The sequence below is a fragment of the Chinchilla lanigera genome, unplaced genomic scaffold (assembly GCF_000276665.1).
Source record: "Chinchilla lanigera isolate Chin_1 unplaced genomic scaffold, ChiLan1.0 scaffold00027, whole genome shotgun sequence".
Lineage (NCBI taxonomy): Eukaryota > Metazoa > Chordata > Mammalia > Rodentia > Chinchillidae > Chinchilla > Chinchilla lanigera.
This window is the reverse complement of record NW_004955428.1, coordinates 19,736,596-19,756,409: the sequence shown is the minus strand read 5'-3', so window position 1 is coordinate 19,756,409 and position 19,814 is coordinate 19,736,596. Positions and strand designations below refer to the sequence as shown.

The following is a 19,814-nucleotide window of genomic DNA, read 5'->3' as shown; positions in this document are numbered from 1 at the left end:
CAGCCTGCACAAAACCTGCTTCTTAAGAAGTTGAAAAGTGCCTTAATATAAACAAATAATCAGGATAGCTTTTGACCTCTCTATACGGTTGCAAAACCACTATATTAAATAAAGGTCTCAGCATCTACAGAGCACAGTAAGACGCCTTCCCCCATGGAAATTTCTTATGCCTATACCATTCTAGTTATCTTTCCATAGAGAAGACAGACCACACAGCCACAATAAGTACAGTGTCATAATGAAAGTACCAGGTGGCCTGGGAGGATGTTTCCTGTGCACTAAACTACAAAGAACCTCAGCAGCAAGAGCACAGGCTGCTGTGGCTGTGGTTGGGGACAGGACTGGATTCAGTCATTCCATATCACAGGATGTCTCTTCAGCGGTGAATATCGACAGAGAAGTTTTCCATATATGCAGAATTATATTACATATAGTGAGAAGGCTACCAGAGACACTATAGATTTTTATTGTTTCATACAGAGACAAAATTATATACCTGGCAAGGTAATGATAGTGAAAACACTGGCTAACATGTTGGCAGGGATAGATGCCTGGTGTTTTACATGTAATAGCTCATTTAATTTAAGTCTCACAAAATCTAATGAGCTAGGCACTATAATAATCTATTGATGAGGAGGAGCAGTTTTAAAGATTACTCTTACGGCTATGAAGGCATAAACTTGATCATCTTTCTAGCCAGAGTATCTCCATCCCTCAGCATAAAGCATGGCACACAGATGCTCAGTAGCTACTGATTAAATGAATAAGCAACTTGCTCAGCTGGTGAACATAGGTCAAGGTCAGGAATCTCCCTCAAGTCTATCAGACAACAAAACTCTACTACTTGGAACTGCCCTTCTTAATTTTAACCAAGCTTGACTGGGTTCTGTCTTTCTTCTAATTCTATCTCAAGTGCCAGTTTTTTCCCTTAATTTCACCCAGTTCCTCCATAATACAAATGTTTCCCACTGATCACTACCATACCCTGAAGATGGCTTCCAATAATGCCTCACCTCTGGTACTCACATCCCCATGTAGTCCTCTCCTGCACAGTATCAGGGTTGGATTATGTAAGTAAAATCTGGACAAAAAAGGGATGTCATTTGCTATATGTTACTTTTGAGAGACTACAACAGCTTACAGATCATCCTCTGTTTCCTGTATATCTCTTTCTCTGTGGTTGCCTCTCCCCCACCGACCCTGGGAAGCAAGGTCCGTCTTCAGTGGGGATAAAAGAGGAAACTGCCTCTACAATTTCTCAGATGAAAGACACAGAAATGTCCCACCTAATCAAATATATTTCTAGCTGGCACTTTTGCCCTGTTCTATTCCCTGGTGGCCATGAAGTGAGAAATTTTGCTCCACTATACCCTCTGGCAAGATGTTCCTGCACTGGATCCAGCCAACCATGGACTAACCTCTGAAACCATGAGTTAAGCTTCTTCTCCTTAAGTTGTTGGTGTGGGGTATTTTGTCCCAGCAATGGGAAATCTGAGTAATATTTTATACTTTACTAATTTTTAGCAGACAGATTCTAGAAAATATTGTAGATATACTATGTATTAGTCACTTTCTCATCACAGTAACAAAATACTCACCTCCTTTAACTTAAAAGAATTTATTTTTGTTTATAGCTTCATAAGGTTCAGTCCATCGTTGGTTTGTTCCAAGGAAAAAACAGCACTTTAGAAGGGCATGGCAGAGAAAAACTGCTCAACCCTTAGAAGCCAAGAAGCATAGAGAGAAGGGAGGAGTCTTAAACAAGAATACACACTTCCAGGTCACGCCCCAGTGACACACTTCTAACAACACATTCCTGAGTGCATGAGTATACTACCAACATGATCCAGTTACCTTCCAAAAGCTTCACCTCTGAACACATGAGACTCTTGGGAGCATTTCACATACCATTTGTACAAAATCTTATAAGGAACAGAAATAGAGAAGAACTAGAAGAAACTGTTATTTTGTGTATGTGATAAATCATGGTGATATTTATTTTGTTGTTGCTTGATTACTTAGTTGGCCTTATTTCTACCTGAATTGTCCATCAACACTATCTGACTGATTTGATAAGCCTGTGGATCCTAGTGGGTTGGCGACAATAGAAAAAGTCCTATATGTGCTTTAAAAAAACCTAAATTGCTTCTCTGCTTTAGATTCATATATGATCCCCTACTCAATCACTCTGATTTCATGTATGTCCACACTGCCTATTATGGTCCACCCTCAGGCAAGGCAGGAAAAAGAAATTTAATAATCTATGAGAAAATAGTTTTGTTTCTAACAAGGAATCTAAAATGACATCAGAATTGGAATTAAGCTATGCTAGCATATCAGCTTGATACCCAGTTTTCTCAACTCATGGAGAGCATCCTTATACCCTGACATCCCTCATAAAGTAAATGAGTCACCAAAGGTTTTCCATGTGTTCCTTTTTTCTTAAAACACTGAGTCACCTTTCCACTAATGCTGACAATGTGAACCAAATAGTCTTTAAGGAACATGTCCTTAAGAAAAAGAGATATAACATTCTATCTCAGAAATTTCCAAAAATTTAAAGTTCTAATTATAAATGGAATTTTTTTAATATTCATTGAGTAAGTTTAATTAATTTTCTATCAAAAAAGAGTTTAAGAGTCTGCAAAACACTGATTAGGATAAACTTTTTTTCAAATACTATTGTAAGTGCAACCAACATAACATTTAATAAGAATCACCTCCTTTTTATAGGACCTAAGAATGTTTTTGGTTCATTTTAAGCCACATCGTTCACATTTACAATTTTCTAGTCAAAGCTGGAAACTTTTCAGAAGTCTGAATATACAGTTTAACTGATTATTGTGAAAAGTGTGCATGTGGGAAGAATTGTTTGCTTACTAGATCCTTCTTCAGTAATTCAGATACTTATATCATCGTTTCCAAAGCAAATTTTCCAAAATCAAATAAATTGCAAAACTAGAAATATAATCAAGTCTCCAAGAATGAGTTCCAATTCTCTGCCAAAACAGACCTCAAATTCTTAATCCCTTGTCCAAAAAAATTGGACCAAGTATTGACGTTTTCCACCAAGTAAGCCACATAGCCACAAATGTTTCTCATTTGCTCCACTCCTGGGACATACAGCTTAAATAAAAAATTTCCTGCATACCCCAAATTTCAGATGCAATTTGGAATGTAAGTGATTCATAATGTAATGCAGGAAACATTATGATCTTCTCTTACCAACACAGTGTTTCTGGAATGCAAGCCTCAGGAGATCATCCCACCCAATTAGAAGGCTGACATAGCTTTCAGCCATGTGACCCAACCGCTATGCTCTTTGCCCCTTGCTTAGATGTGATTCTGAAGCCTCAGCAACTGGCTACTACTGCTACTGTTCAAATAAGAAAGAGTTTACCTCAAGGGAGCCAACAAAAATCCCTATTGTGCTGCATAACGAAGAACATGGTAACAGTGCACTTAATCCCCCATTTAAGAGAGGGCAAAACAATAGTAAAAGAAATTAAAGCCACTGTCACTATTTCTGCACCAAATGACTCTCACAGTGGCCACTGAACAGATTTAGAGTGTAATTAAATTCAAGCGTAAAATTTCGCAGAGCCACTAGTCCTTTCTATTCTCATCTTCACCTTGCTCCCTTGTTAAGTTATTAGTAATGTCTTGGAATACCAAAACTGCAGCTGTCCTCTTTTGTAAACTTATATTCCTTTTTAAGGAAAGAATAGAGTTGACATAGAGAAAGGGAAGTACTGTGAATGTGCCAAAGGAGCATTAAAACTGTGTGAGTCTTAGGAAACATGATTACTAAAAACAAAAACATAAAATAAAAGCATACAATTGTCTACAATATGATGAACTATACGGCACAGTACAATAGCAAATTTGCATAGTAAAAGATCAAGATAAACATGTGTCAACCAAGCTTTCCACTAATTAAAGGATAGTGATAAGCACAATGCACAGATAAGGAATGTGCTCACGGGAGGATTACTTGAAGCAGTGTGAGGCAAAACTCAAAGCTGAGCATGTAACACCTTGAAACTTTAGAAAACGAAGAAAGCTATTGACTCTATGGAAATGACAGCCAATAGGAACAAAGTTCTCAAGTCAAAAAAATTTGAAAAAGGCTTAAAACAATTATTCAAACGTAAGGTAAGAAAAAAGGAGAATCAGATTGTCTACAAACACAATAATGGAGAACGTTCCAAAGTAATCAGCTTTAAGTGAATTTCATATTCAAGATAATCCTGATAGTAGTAATATTTACATAGAAACAAGCTAAGTCTATATATTAAAATTATGACATAAGATCCCGTGAGATGATTTTCTCTCAGGAAGTCATGAAAAAATAAAAAAATACTTGAAAAAAGACCAGATTAACACCTACACAGATAAAAAATTTAAAAATCAGCTTAAACTTGTGACTGGATCTATGTTACATCACAAATAATATGAAAAGTGGCTTCAATACCCCTGACTACTGAAGATCCTATTTTCCATCCCAGTTCAGCTGCTGGGTAAGACTTACCACATACATAGAGTAATCACAATGACTATCTAACATTTAGATAGCCTGAAAGAAAATGGTCAGACAAAAAGATTAAGAAATGGCATATTTTTGTGACTTTGTTGGTTGCTTTGAAACTGAAACTCCATACATTTTCCCTCTTGCTACTATTGATTTTATACTCCAAGTTGAATGAAATCAATAAATTACCAAATTATCACAGTTACTATGAACTTTGATCTGATGTACACGAAGTTTCTAGAACAATCCATATGGTAGATACACAAATATTGTTAATTTCCTTATTCATTTCCTGTCCCTTCTTTATTATGATAAACATGGCTTTACTCTCTTTTCTGTAACTTAGGATTCAGCAGACTGAACTTTCACATGTAGTGAACTAATTTTCTGCCAGAATACAATGTTACTTAATATACTTACTTATCTGGGCAATACCTTTTAATTATAGAGCCTCTGAAAAAGCTGCATTTTTTAATTTTCTTGCCTTCATTTCCATTGAGAGATCACCTAAATGTACCTCACTGTTTGTCTCACAGCCCAGTGTTAAGGGCAGCAGTATACTAGGACAGAGGAAAACAGAACTCAGTAAAACATGGTTCCTGCCTATGATAATTAATTGTATGTGTCAACCTGACTGGGCCATGTGGTGATAGGTAGTTGGCAAAACATTATTCTAGCTGTTTTTGTGACAGTTTTGAGGCAAGATTAACACTTAAATCAGTAGGCTTGTGTAAAGTGTACTCACTAGCATAATACGGGTAAATTTCACCCAATCAGCTGAAGGTCTAAATAGAAAAAAGTCTAACCCCCACACCACTCCCAAAAGGAGTGAATTCTGCCTGACAGTATTTGAATTAAAGAGCCCACTGGCTCTGCTTGCTTAGTTGGCCTTCAAAGCAGACTTTCTGGTTCTAGTCTTTGGAGTCAATGGGACATCATCTGTGCAGATTTTGGACCTGATAACTTCTATAATCATATGAGTCAATTCCTTAAAATAAATCTCCATAGCCACATGCATAAATATCTCTCATTGGTTCTGTCTCTCTGAAGAACCCTAACTTACAGGCTCAACATCTACCTATGGGGAATGTTCTCAACTGAACTCCCTCCATGAAGCCTTTCTCAAACCATAACCCAGATTATAGTACTATGAACCAAAAAACTACCAAACCAAAATACCTATCAAGAAACATTCACTGAATGAAATAAAAGTACTTAAAAGCAAGATCTGCCAAGGACAATATCAAACTGTATAATTCATTCCCTCAAGAATTCTCATAAAGTGAGTGATATGGTGTTAGTTTATAGCTAGGCTTGCCCTTTCCTGCATATGCTGACTAGATGAGATTTCTCCACTTTTATGAGTTAGTTACTGTTATTTGAAGCAGGTCATTGGGAAATAAATTTAAAACAGGGAGTACAGTTATAAATTAATTCATTCCCCTCACAATACGTAGTACAAATACAAAGCAAGGAAGCTCACTTGAATGGCAGCCAAATTCTTCTGCTCCTGAGATGGTGCCTCATGAACAAAGCGAAGCCAGTTGGAGTGTCGTGGGTTGGTAGCATCCAAAATGTATAGAACTTCTCCTTTACTCCCACGAACCTGAAACATAAAAGGCTCTTAAGTCTCCACTTGAAAGAGTATTAACCATACTAAATGTATCAGGGTTAAGACGTGATTTTTTTTTCATGAGCGTGCAACTTTTTCTTGACAGGTGTCAAATAGATGCTGAATGAATAAGCATTCCTCTCTCAAACACAGGTACAAACAGAGCCTACTCTCTAATATGGCAGATACCTAGATGACTCAGAATTGCAAGCAACTCTCTGAAACATCCAGTGTTGATAGTTGTTTTCTGATCAAAATTACTTATCTTTGTAGACAGACTTTAATAACTGTGTTATAATCACAGTTATTCAGGGGGTGACTTTATGGAGACCACTACAAAGCAGCGGTGAAGAAGACTTAAATTAACCAATTGGCTTTCCATGTTTACTTGTGAGTCTGTCCAAGGCCTAGGCTCCTTGCCTGGAGATGGGCAGTGGACTCAGTAAGCGAACCTGGGTGAGTCAATAATCCCTACTAAGGTTTATAAGAAGCTAGAAAGCCTTGAAGGATAAGACAAGATCACAGCCAAGGACACCTGTATTCAATCTCAGCTGGATAAAGAGTATAGCCTCAGGCATCACACTCCTGGGTAGATTAATTTAATACCTTACTTGGAGAAGTCCTAGGTGGTTCTGCCCTTCCTGAGTACTCCCCTCCCTTCTTTTGATAACTAAGTAAATACAGGCCACTCAGAGAAGTCATGGTCTCAGCCCCAAGAGAATCTCAAATTCTTGAGGGGTTTTGATCCTCCTGGAGCTCTGAAATCATTCCATTTGCCTCTTTTTATTTATCCTTTGCTATGTACTTGTTCAGGAGATTGTGGACCTGATCAGCCCACAATAACTAAGGGATATTATTAACCCAATAGTGACTATAACTGCAACCCTTCCCTTTTGCACCACAGAAGAGGAGAGTACTGCTTGTTTTCCCATTGAGGGATGTGAAGCAGGTAATATCCCCCCACTTTCTCCATCTGCCTGCTCACTGAATCATCACCATGTAAGGAGAACTTGTAAATCTAACCAGAGAGAATTTGATAGCCAATGGTACATAAGTTCACATTCTTGGAAGCATATGAAAAAGTGCAATTTTGTCTTTCCACAGCCCACTGGTACACTGCTGAGTAAGACGGTGCTCTCTAGGACTTCTGTTTCAGCCCATAAGCCCTTGCTGGTCAGACCTACTACACATTCAAATCAAAAAAGGGTTAGTTCACTGGACATTCTTGAAACCAAATTGCTTGAAATCTAGTTTCTACAAAACCCCTACATTGTCTGGTGTAATGCTATATATACATATATCAATCTCCATTCAACTCTCATTTTATTTCTATATACCCTTGGAATCCACCAGATAAGGAAAAAGGAATGAGTCATTAGTACTCCAAATCTTCAATACCAAGGCACACAAGGTAAAGCCTACCATCTCATCTTTGCAGAGTTCTGGTAAGGAAAAAAACAACTTCTAGATTTGCAAAATTTTATTTTATAAAATAAAGGCCAGCCAGCCCAACAAAACATATGTTTATATGATACACTTGAACCATCTGAGCATTAGACAGTTATTGAGTTCTTAACTAAGGAATAAGAATCCTTTTGTGAACAAGAACCTGATTTCACAGCACTTAAAAGTAAACGAACACAAAATAACAACTTCCTCTGATGAACAGGAGCACCATGAAGAAATTGAAGGCAGAGGAGAAAGAGTAATGGAAAAAATGCCCTATGAGAAGGGGCGGTAGTGTAAGTCCTTCTTGATAAGGAAATCACAGAAGAGTTCCAAAGGGAGCGAAAGGCCTGGGGAGAGAAGTTCCAGGCAGGGGAAACAGTAAGGAAAAGGCAAGCAGAAAAGCTTTGAGTTTAGAAACAAATTAGATGTTGCCAAGGAGCAGTACGGAGGCCCAGAGCTGAAACAGAAGGAGCAGCTTCTGGCAGGAGGGGTCATGGAGATCAGACGGATTGGCGGATGCCACATCATGCGCCAACAAACACACTAGGAACTCATCTATATAGTCAGTGTGGGTATATACAGTTTATTTTCACCAAAAATGTGGTGTAAAATCATCTGCTTCTTGCATTGCAAAAATTGCTATTTCAGGATTCTAACATATATTATGCAGGAAAAAATTCGGTTTGCCTGCTCTTACTATCTGATATAATGTCATGTTCCTCAAACAATTTCTGTTTTCTTAAAAGCCTAAGGAGCTTCCATAATCCTTTAAAAATCTCTCTAATGAAATGCCAGAGCCTCACTGGGAAGTGGGGATTTAACATTCAATATTATAATTGCTGACAGAGGAATTTAGGACAGTAAGTACTTCATATTTATGTTTCATTTCCTTAGGTGTGAAGCTGTGGAATTTTGTTACACTTCTCCCTAAATAACAAACCCACATTAAAATCACCCTACCTCCCTGTGAATCCCTCGATTCAGAACCCTCACTGTTCCCTGGGCAATGCCAAGAAACCAGAAATAGTGCTGAGTAGAGATAAAGCACATTTGCCATCTCTCCTTGATAGAGGACCCTAGTTCACATCTCCTTTAGCAGAATAAACAAATAATTTTAAATGTTTGAGAATAAAGTCCTTCCTTTCACATATCCCCATAGCCACCATAGCAAAACTATCTCTAGGGACAAAGGGCTAAAGTATGCACAGCAGGTATTAAGGCCACTAGATACAAAAAAAAAATCTCTCTCAAGAGAACTAAACTTTAAAAACAGGGACTGTGGTTGAAACCAGGGATCACATGTGGGGACACACCAATGCGTCTGTCAACAGCATATCTGTTTGAGGAGAAAGCCTTACTTTGACACACACTAGCTTGGTCCTTCCCAGTCAAACATTTGTTACTGGGTATTAAGCACAATATGTATCAGATGTGTCTGACATTTGCAATTCTTTCTTCAAAGATGTGAAACATAATGACTATTTCTCTGTGACTTATTATAGTAAGCGCAGCTGATATTATACCAGGAGTATTGTTTGTTCTTTATGTATTTCAGCTTTTTCCCAGGTCCTCTTCCCCCAGCTATGTTCAGTTACTAAGAATTAGTACTTCATTTTCCTCATCAGTCCATTCAGTGGACATTCTTGCATAACATGGCATCTTAAGAGAAATGCACAACTCATACTAAAAGTCTTCCGAAATGCCACTTTCGATTCAAGCAAATTGGCTTTTACTGATTTACTCTGATTCTCATAACAAGACTATCACAGGCGGCAACAAATTATATGTTCCCTACACCTTCATATTTGAAATAACTTTCTTTATTCATTAACAGAGTCACTGCCCCTTTGATCCAAACACTCATACCCACAGCCTTCACTCTGTGGCCTGTCTGCCTTCCAGTTTTCAAGGGCTGGATTTCTATTCCACCATCCCAATCTTTCGTGCTTGCCTAAAGTTGTTACATTTCATTACCTGCTCACACGACTTTCATCTTCCTCCCCTTACCACAGCATTCTCCTCTCTGACATCCTGTCTAAAACAGAAATCCAAAGATAATATAAGCCATCCTTGCTCTCTCCAGCACAACCAGATCAGGAAAGCTCCAGACAGATGGCTATTATTACAGTCTCCATTTATCTGTTTTATTTTGATACTGACCTCTGAGGTAATAAACTGAAAATTTTTAATGAATAAAGTAACTGAAAATTCCTTAGTATCATATTCCAGCATTTTCCTAGCCTTTGCAGCCAAAAAAAAAAAAGTTTTTTTTTTTCCTCTTAAAATGTGTCTTCTAAAGTCATCATCTACTTGGATTTTAGGAACATGAAGTATATTGTTACAGTCCTACTTAGAATCATCTTCTACTTCCATATACGAGGAGCTCTTAATGAAGTCACCATTTTCATCATGTACTAAAAAGCATTTCAATTCCAGAATCTGTTTGATTAGTACAGGCTTCCTCTGCTAGTCATGAAAAAAAGTTAGGAAAGGGATAAAGCCTTCATATAGAAGGAAAACCCCACACTTCTCTACAGTTCCCTCATATCCTCTAACTCTGCCATTCTGCATTAAATGAAAATTATACCATGCAGGAACTTTGTGGTTACTATTAAATGCTACCAATATCACTATTCAAGTGTCTGAGACAGAAAAAGTGCTGATCATTACCACCAGGTCGCTACCTTTCCCTGACTAAAGATGGACAATATTTAGTCTAATTCACAGTTTTCTTCTTCTAATCCAGGTAAGGACAAAGGAAACTACAAAAAGATTCAGTTCAGTTAGATAAAACCCTAACACATGAGTAAAAGAAATATAGAAAATAGCTGCTGAATATGAGCCTCTTATCTCTAAATTTCAGTATTTTCTTTGTCAAACTGTGTTAATTCTAGACAGAGGAGCTCATGTTAGTATCTAGATGGTCAATTTTCAAAGGGGAAAGGACTACAACATAACATGCTCTATTATTTCCTTCAATCATTTCAAATCCTGAGGGATTTTTCACTCACTATCCCCATGAATTCAAGGCTCCAAGAGCAAAGTTAACCAGTCAGATTTATCCCCAGAAGTGACAAAATGATAAAATTTAATAGCACTAAAATATAGTCAGTTCCAAAAACAATAAATAGCAATAATGTTTTTGCTGACAATTTGCAATACATTATGTTGTACAGCTTACTTATTAAAGAAAATATATTTCCCTTTCTATCTTTTAGTGTGTTTTTTCAAAAAAGGAAGTGTATGAACAGTAAAATTTACAGAATGAGTGTCTTTAGATTATAAAATATCATCACAGTTTTGTACTTAAATTTCAAGCATTCTTTCTGCAACTTTCATAACTGAAGTAAGCCATATGCCTTGCCTTCGGAGTTTAACGAGCCAAACTTCAAGATATCTTCACAAGTACGAAACAAGTGTGCTGCAGTAATCCATCCTGACAGCATACTGTTGTCAGATTTAAACAAAAGAGAAACACACTTTCAGAAATCAGCAAAGATCATCACTAGAAAACTGTAGTGATTTATAGTTTTAAGCAAAGGGCATGTTTCCTTTTTTTGGCTTTCTTTTTTTCTTGTTAATGTTTCAAAGAATTCTAGCTACCATGCTCCTGCTGGCTTTGCTGCTTATAAACACATATGCGCCACCGTAGCTGAGCTGCTCACATCGCCCCTACTCCCACCAGGCTGCGCTAACTCACAGATTTCCACTTGAGGTGGGAAGGGGAATGAGAGCACACAGGTTTGCACAGCCCCATCACTTCAATGGAGACCATCCAGAATGCTCACCAAGTTAACGTGCAGCTTGATGACGGATGAGAAAAATAAAATCCTTTTTGTTGCAAATATTCAGCGCCCTAAGAAAGAAACCTTGGAAAATTACGCTGGAGTGGTAAAAATGCTGGAGGAGGAATCCAAAACCCTGATGTTCTCCAAGCCTCTGGCTTTATCATGTTGAGTGTGGCATTTCCCTCACTAACTTGAGACATGGTCTCCTAATCTCTAAAATGAAGATGATGGCCTCTGCCTTGTGCAAACATGAAATGGAATAAGATGCATGAAGTCTTCAGCAAGCATCTTAATCATAAGCAGTTAAGAAGATGAGGACCCTGCACTTGCAGTGACAAGCAGGCACCTTAAAGTGAGATACTGTTTTCAATGGTACAGCAGGGTACACACTGGACCATTTTCTGCCACATCAACTCTTTTGAGAACCTACTGCTGGCTTAAATATAAGAAGGGTGGCACTACTATAAGGTAGCAGCAGACCAGGATGTCACATAGCTGCACTGATCTTCTTCCCTGGGCCACACTAACCTTGTGGCTGGGACCCACTTCCACTTCCCCAACTCAGCCCCTTCAAGTCATTCAAACTTCTCTTGCACATATAGCCCTTCAAATTTCTAAAAGCAGAAATCGTTCCTTCTGCATTTTCTCTCCTACAAGATTAATAACTCTTTCCTTATCCAATGTGATGTGTCTTCCCTATCCTACTCTCCCTCTCACGAACATACACTCATGTACGGAAGTCCTCTTAACATGAGACAGAATATAGCATGCCAAGGACATTATGCCACATGACCTGGCCACTATCTCTATTAGTGCAATTTAAAGATCACAAAAAATCCCTGAGTTATCATATCTTATATTTAGGTGAAGTTGCCTTCAAAATCAATAAATTGCCTGAAGTTTAATGCAAAACCACCCATCAAGGAAGAAAAAGAATTGATAATCTGGCTATCTGATCATTGTTTGACAGATTGGTAGGTAACTGTCAAACAATTTATACATTATGTGAATATAAGAATATTGATGAACATCTTGTAGTGTTTCACGGTTGCTCTAGCTTCAGAGAGTACATGCCCCAAAAGCTTCCAAATATGGCATAAAAACTGATGTCTTTGTAGATGCAAATCCTTATGCTTTCAATTTAGAAATCTATCCTGGAACCCAGCCTTGTTCACACAGTAATAAACCAAATGATGTTGTGAACAGCCTTGTTGCTCCCATCTCCCAAACTAAGCAGAATATGATATTCAACAATTGGTTTAACAATTTCCAATTGATGTTGCATTTGCTAACAGAGCACAAGATGACCAGTATAGGAACTGTACAAGCAGAAATTCCAAATAAAATGCTGCAATTTCAAAACTCAGAATTGTATAGTACAATCTTTAGATTTCAGAAAGATACACCAATGGCCTCATATATGGCAAAGAAAAACCAACTGGTACTTCTCATGTCAACATTCTCCCATGATGGAAATATTGATAGGGAAACTTTGACAAAATGGAAATCTGAGATGGAAACTTTCAACAACAAAACCAAAGGTGGAGTAGAGGTTGTTGGTGAGTTATCAGCACCTATGATGTCCCTCACAACACAAAGTGTTAACCAATGGTTGTGTTTGACTTCATCCTAAACATGTATAGTATAACAGTTTGATAGTACAAAGCAACTAGCAAGTGCAAATGCCAGAGAAATTTTCTTAGAGGATTGGGACTGGAACTCTTAAGAGATCGTTTAAGGCAAAGGAAAAACAAAATGTTTCTCCCCAGGGAACTACTCAAAGAACTTGTGGAGCACGTGGTGAGCTGACAGATGAGCAGGCAGGTGCAGCATCATGAAGACTTACTACGACAGGAAAACCAAAAAGATGTGAAATGTGACTTACAAAAGAGGTCAAGAAAACAAAACACATATACTATCCATGTAAGTGGTATTTGTTTATGGAACATGCAGTTTTCATGTGTGAAGCCTGCCTTGGGTGTGGCATTCAAAGCAAAGATTATTTCTGTGGTAGACTTTTGTTTGTATTTACATTGCAGTTCACACAGGTTTTTATTTCTGATGTTATCTTTAGGGTTTTGTAAGCAAATAAACAGCAGATATGAAAATGTTGATGTTTATTCTAAGCACTTGTTACATATTTGATATTATATTTCATTGATATATTATTTTCCTGTTAAAACCATGCTGTACAACATAATAGGAAGCTCCTGACAGAACAGGAGAACAAGGGAGGTGACAATAACAGCCTGCCACAAGGAAAAGAAAGTGAGCACATGTGTTGTCAATGTAAGGAAAACGTGCATGGAATATGCAGTTGTCATGTGTGAAGACTGCCTTGGGTGTGACAATTGAAGCAAAGCTTATTTTTCCTGCAGCGTTCTATTGGTATTTTCATTGTAGTTCATATAGGAATTTATTCCTGATGTTATCTTTTAGGTTTTGTAAGCAAGTACCCAACTGATGTGAAAATGTTGGTTTACTCTAAATATGTAATATATATTAATAATTTAATACTTTATTTTATTGATATTTTATGTTCCATTTAACCATACATTGTATAATATAATAAGAACATCCTGATAAAACAGCAAGATCAGGGAGCCTGGGATATCGCTCAGTGGTGTAAGCACCTGCCTGGCAAGTACAAGGTACTGAGTTCAATTCCTGGTACCAAAAAAAAAAAAAGTTGAAAAAACAGCAAGATCAGTGAGATGTGAAGTATATCCTACAGAAACGTCAGGAAAGAAAACACATGTGCTGCCACTATAAGCGATGCATGTGTATGGAATGTGCTGTTGTCACGTGTGCTTGTGCAGATTACCTTAGGTGTGGTAATTGAAGGAGAGATTTTTTGTAGAACTTTATTGGTATTTTCATTGTAGTTCATATAGGAATTTATTTGTTGTTATTTTTTAGACTTTGTACATCAAAAAGTCAATGTTGAAAATTTAATTTTTTTATAAGCACTTAATAAAACTTTAAAGTTCAATATTTTACTTTTTTGAATTTTTGGATTAAGTATTCATTGTTTAATATAATAAAACTCATAAAATTAATAATTCAACAACAGAAATATTCTAAAGAATAAACATGGGTATTGTACCACAATAATGTGCCTTTCTGACAAAATTGGTGGTATGCCCTGTGGGTTAGGCAAGGGGGTCTGACTGTGCCTAGATTGGCTGTGTGAACAATATAGCTTATGCCAACATCTGGATTCCTTCTGAAAATCTAGAATGTTGGTATCTGTTAGGCAAAAGGTGCCTCTGACGCTCCCAGTAAAATTCTTGTATACTAAATCTCTAATGCGTTTCTTTGCAGAAATATCCCACACGTATAGTTGTGATTTTGCTATTGAGCAGAGTGTGCTCTGTGGCCCCTCATGTGAGGCACAGAGCACAGGAACTCCACACAGGTTCCTCCAGACTTCTCCTGTATCTTTTTCTCTGATGATTCAGCTGTACATCTCTGCCAGATCATTGTAACAAATCTTAACTAAGAGAGCAGCTATATGCTAAGTCCCAGGAGTCCTGGCAGAAAATCTGTGAATGTGAGGGGTGGTCTGAGAACTCCAACATCCAGAGTGAACTTAGTTATAGGTACTGAAAATGGAATACAAATTTACTGATTAAAAAAGAGAGAATGGAGATTTATCATGCAAGTATTTAATTTGCACAAATTAAACTATGCTTATTCAACCAAAGGAAAAAATGAGAAAAATTTAAAAAAAAAGAAATTGGAGTAGAAAAGCTCATTCTTTTTCATGAGCTACAAACTAACTCCTTCACCTAGGATTCAATAAGGAAGAATGATCAGAAGGAATTTTAATTATAAGAGATTACTAGCTTTACAAACTGGTTTCAGAACCTAATCCCTCAAAAGATGTAACATCACTATAAAGAGTATTATACCAATGAAAGCATGGTAGGTAGCTTAGTCATTTTGTGCAGAGACATAATGAATGGGATTAGTAACTGTGGTTGGAAACTTGCTGTTGATGAAAGATGATAGGACTCAAATTTGGTGGCTTCAACAGTAAACTCAGAGAAACAACAGGAAATAAATGGTGAATGCACCCATTAGTATATTTTGTTCTTCATCTAACAAAAATTTTAATGGCTAAACTACATCATGATTTACCACTGTAGAAGTCAGCTTTTCAGTAATAATATACCACTGCATGCAGGGAGGGAGAATGGAAACTTGGCTCATATCTTGGGTCAACTGTGACAGCTGAAGGGGAATAGATGATGGATAACCACCAACTCAGATATGCAAGACAAACTGTGAGTGGAGAGAAAATTGTGTGAAAACTAAAAAAAGTAATTAGACTACTACAGTGATCTAGATGTGAACTATTAAGGTTCTGAAAAGAGGTAATAGCTATAAAAATGAAAACAAAGGATACCCACAAATTGACTATCTGAATGTAATCTGTTAATGAACAGATGTGAAGTACAAGACAAAAAAAGGTAAAAATCTCTAAAATCATGGGTCTGAGTGATGAGGCTCACACTGCTGGTGAGAAAAACTGAAAGAATGATTCCCATTTAGAGGATGACTTTAAACAGGAAGAGACAAGTGTGGCACTCAACTTGGTAATTTTCATGCACGAAAAGTAGATCTATAAAGAAATGCCTTTTTTTGGAATTTAAAAAGCAGAACTAAGGGGAGAATGAAAACTAAGGGTGGGAAGTGCTGATTTAAAAACTTTGCATGAGACTGGTCTTTTAGTACATTATCAGAAAAAAGTAACAGAAATTGATCCTCAAATAGTTGGAACCAGGACAGATAAATTAAAGGTAATTACAAAAAAGAATACAGACACAAAAATTGAGAATTATTTATGTTATATGCATACATAAAAGAAAGCAGAAAATTCTTCTCAAATCTTCTTCCCATAAATCTAATTTATTAGGTAGGGTCATCAAGAATTTTCCTCTCTCCAGCTCCTAGTAATGCCACAAAACAGTGGGGAGACTGTGACATACAGCTCTTGCATATAATTCACAGAAAGCCCTTGAATGTCATAGGACACTTTTCCTGTTTTAGTGAAGGATAACTTCTTGACCTAAGGAGAGATCAGAAAAAGAAGCTTTTCTAAGAAGCAAATCTTCACTTACTCCTAAAAGATTTAGGTTCTTCAAGCAAGCAAAATAAAGCTCTTACTTCCTATCAACCAAAGGAGAACAGAGAGGCCAACTTAGAAGAGGCCACAAACCCACACTGTATGCTCTTCTGACTCTAGTTTATTTTGTAATTCTGTCAACTGCCTCATGTTGCCAGGAGGGAGAATTACTGGAATAAAGTAGTTGCCTGCTCCCCACCAAGTTGTGTCTGCCAACAAAAGGTCTGGCAAGGGATCCTATTCAAATCTCCAACCTAAGATTCAATTATTACAGCAGAGAATGTTTCCTGATAAGGAAAACTAGGGCTTTTCTTTGACCTAGTTTTCTTACAGCAGGCATAATTGCATACCTAGACCATAGATGTTAATGCAAATGAGAATTCCTAGAGGGGAGCTTTTCAGGAAAGGAGTCTTGAGCACTCTGAAGGGAGAGGAATCCTTCAGGGAGAGAGTCCTTTCCGGAGGGTTGAGGCCACTGATGCTATCACTTAGGAAAACTAATCTTACTCTCAAACTTCCTTACTGTGAAACCAAGTCATGACCTGTGTAACACGCATAAAGACACACATTTGAGATGATTCAGTCCATGATTTTTCTAAGTCAACTTCAATATCAATCCTTCTCTGATTTTGGGACTGTAAAATCCTAAAATTGCTTTTCTCATTTGTTCTCCTGTGGGACAATCTAACCTAGCCCCTTAATATCATTTCTAAATAACTGGAGGATCATCTAGCTTCCTCTACATCCAGTGTAGGCATTCTATTCACTGAATGTCTTCTCTTCAGTTCCAACTTTTCTTTGGACAGCATCGCTGTCGTGCACTGATCGGTTGGCCCAAGGCCAGATGGCTGCCAGACCAGGCTCCTGCCAGCTGGAGCGCCTTGGTCCTCTCCAGTCACCAGGCCCACTCGGCTGAGAATGTCCTGGGTGCTCATTTACCCTGGAGCTCAAGTCTCACTCAAACTTGGACCCACCTGACTCACTCAGATGCTCTGCTCAAAACAATCCTCACTTCTTATCTTCAAGTTCTGTAGGTCAGGAGCTTGATGGGCGGGGATGGATTCTCACTTAGGTCGCTAGGGGAAGTGCTCACAATCTGTATTCATGTTGGCCCACAGTGCTGGCTGAATTCCAATTCATTGAAGCTGTAGGTCTGAGGACCTCATTTTCTTATTTCTCTCATTTTAGGTAAAATAATAAATGATTTGTAATCTCCAATTACTGATTACATAAAAATAATGCAAATTTTAAAGTATAAATATTGTTTAATGTAAGGAATTTAGTCTCATTTAAATAAAGGAAAGGGAGGAGAAGAAGGAAGACAACACAACAGGGAATCTAAGTATTCTTTATAATATGAATGCTAACTTCTGGTTATAAACAGAAATAATCAGCTCCTCAGAAAATTAGAAGAAAAATATGATTCTACAATTTCTCTACATCTTAAGCTTTAAATAGCCCCCTCTCCTTTTTACCTTGCTGGATAAGAATACTTTCATCAGTGTGTACAGTGGTATTGAACTTGTATCAATACTTTAACACATATGGAAACTATTGACCATAAGTATCTTTCTATTGCTTTTTTCACCTCATAAAAAAATAATAAACTATTAAAAATACAGATGTGGAACATAATAAAGAGAAGAAGTTGGGGAAATTGATGCTCAAAGGTATTATGTAGCCCTTAATTTGGGTTTTTAAAAGTGTGCTGTAAACCTAAGGCTTTCCTTAAGGGAGTGTTTTTAATTTTGCAGGAAACTATCCTGTAAAATAAGTCATCTAAAATTACAAAGTGACAAAACACCTTCTTTATCCAGCGATACCTCACTTCATTGGCAGCTGACAGTGAGAAAATATGTCTTGTGCACATACAAAAACCCTAATATTAAAGTCAAATAACCATGAAAATGCGCCCACAACATCCTCTTCCAGACACGTAGACACGTATAATACACAGTCTTGGGCTGGTGCCAATGAACTTCTCCAAAACACAACCACTTGTAGGTGCTGTCCCATTCTGTCTTGTGAGGCTGGGTAATACTTTACTTTCATTAATCAACATTTCCTTACTGACTCTGAAATCTGTGCTCTTAAATGCAAACAAAAAATATTTATGCATTGCAGTTGAGCTCTAGAGCCTGACAGGAGGAAAGATTTGTTTAAAACAAAAGAACACAGTAATTAAATCAAAAGTTTAAAAGTAACAAATACACACATGCACATCAAAACATTAATTATCTAAGCTTCTCTAAAAATTCTTTGGAGAACAAAACTACTTCAGAGTACTCATTAATCATACAGTAAGGATATTATAGCCCAAATCATTAAATGGTATTCAAGTCCATGAACATTAATCTTCTTTATAAAAAGAAAACAGAATTTCTCAGGTAGAATGTTATGCAAACTTTCAGCTGTGCTTGGTGAGCTTCCACTGTGGTCAAAGGGATTATATATGTGATTTGTGGAAAACAACACTCCTAACATTAAAAAAATTCATTAAAACCACTTTTCTAGGTTACATATAATTTAGAGCTACAATTTGTTATTAAGCTGCCCAAAAGTAACCTCACAGCAGCTTTCACATCTAAGAAAATCAAGCTGCCTATTGTTCTCAGATTTATTATTCATTCAAAAACAAGAAAAGACCTTGGCAGACATAAAAATGTAGCTACCCAGAACACAAACAGCCTGTACTGCTGTAATATTAAGGAATCAACAGACGGTTGACCTCAGAAAACTAGCACAAATACAGAAACTGAGAGGACAAATGTGTAGAAACAGAACAGGTTATCACTGAACCTTTTCTGCCATATTTTGAGGGAATCTCCCTCCTCTTAACACTGAGAGCTGGAATCTCCATTAAATCAGTGCATCTGAGGTCTTCAGAAATGCTCAGATTTGGTTAACTGAGTCATGAACTAGAATATTTTTAAAAGTCCGTCAAATTTCATTGGAAATCAAAGTGTAAAGAGGCTGCATAGTTTGTAAGGGAAAAAAGGAAAGTCGGGGAGAATGAAGGAAAGAGAGCAAAGGAAGAAAGGAGTGCAAGGGAGGAAGAGGAAGATCAGAAAGAGAGGAGGAATGAATGAAGAAAGTGATGGAAAAGAGGTGGGGAGGGAAAGACGTAAAGCAAGGGCACAGAAAGGAGGGGGAGAAAGCGGACCTGCTTTTGTGCCACTCTGATTCACCATGCACATTTCAACCACATCCACATTGCTGAGAACCCTATGATGACTTCATGACCTCAACAGAAATACATATCTCAGCTTCTCTATTATTCCACAGGCCATTAAGCCATTACAT

General features: G+C 37.4%; 1 protein-coding gene across 1 annotated transcript in view; it reads right to left on the bottom strand.

Moving 5' to 3' along the window:
• Positions 1-19,814, bottom strand: part of Prdm5 (PR domain containing 5) — a 196,996-nt gene that overhangs the window by 125,307 nt on the left and 51,875 nt on the right. Inside the window, exon 4 of the mRNA XM_013515254.1 lies at positions 6,015-6,137. Within this exon, the coding sequence (XP_013370708.1) occupies positions 6,015-6,137 (123 nt within the window). The remainder of the gene's footprint in view (positions 1-6,014; positions 6,138-19,814) is intronic.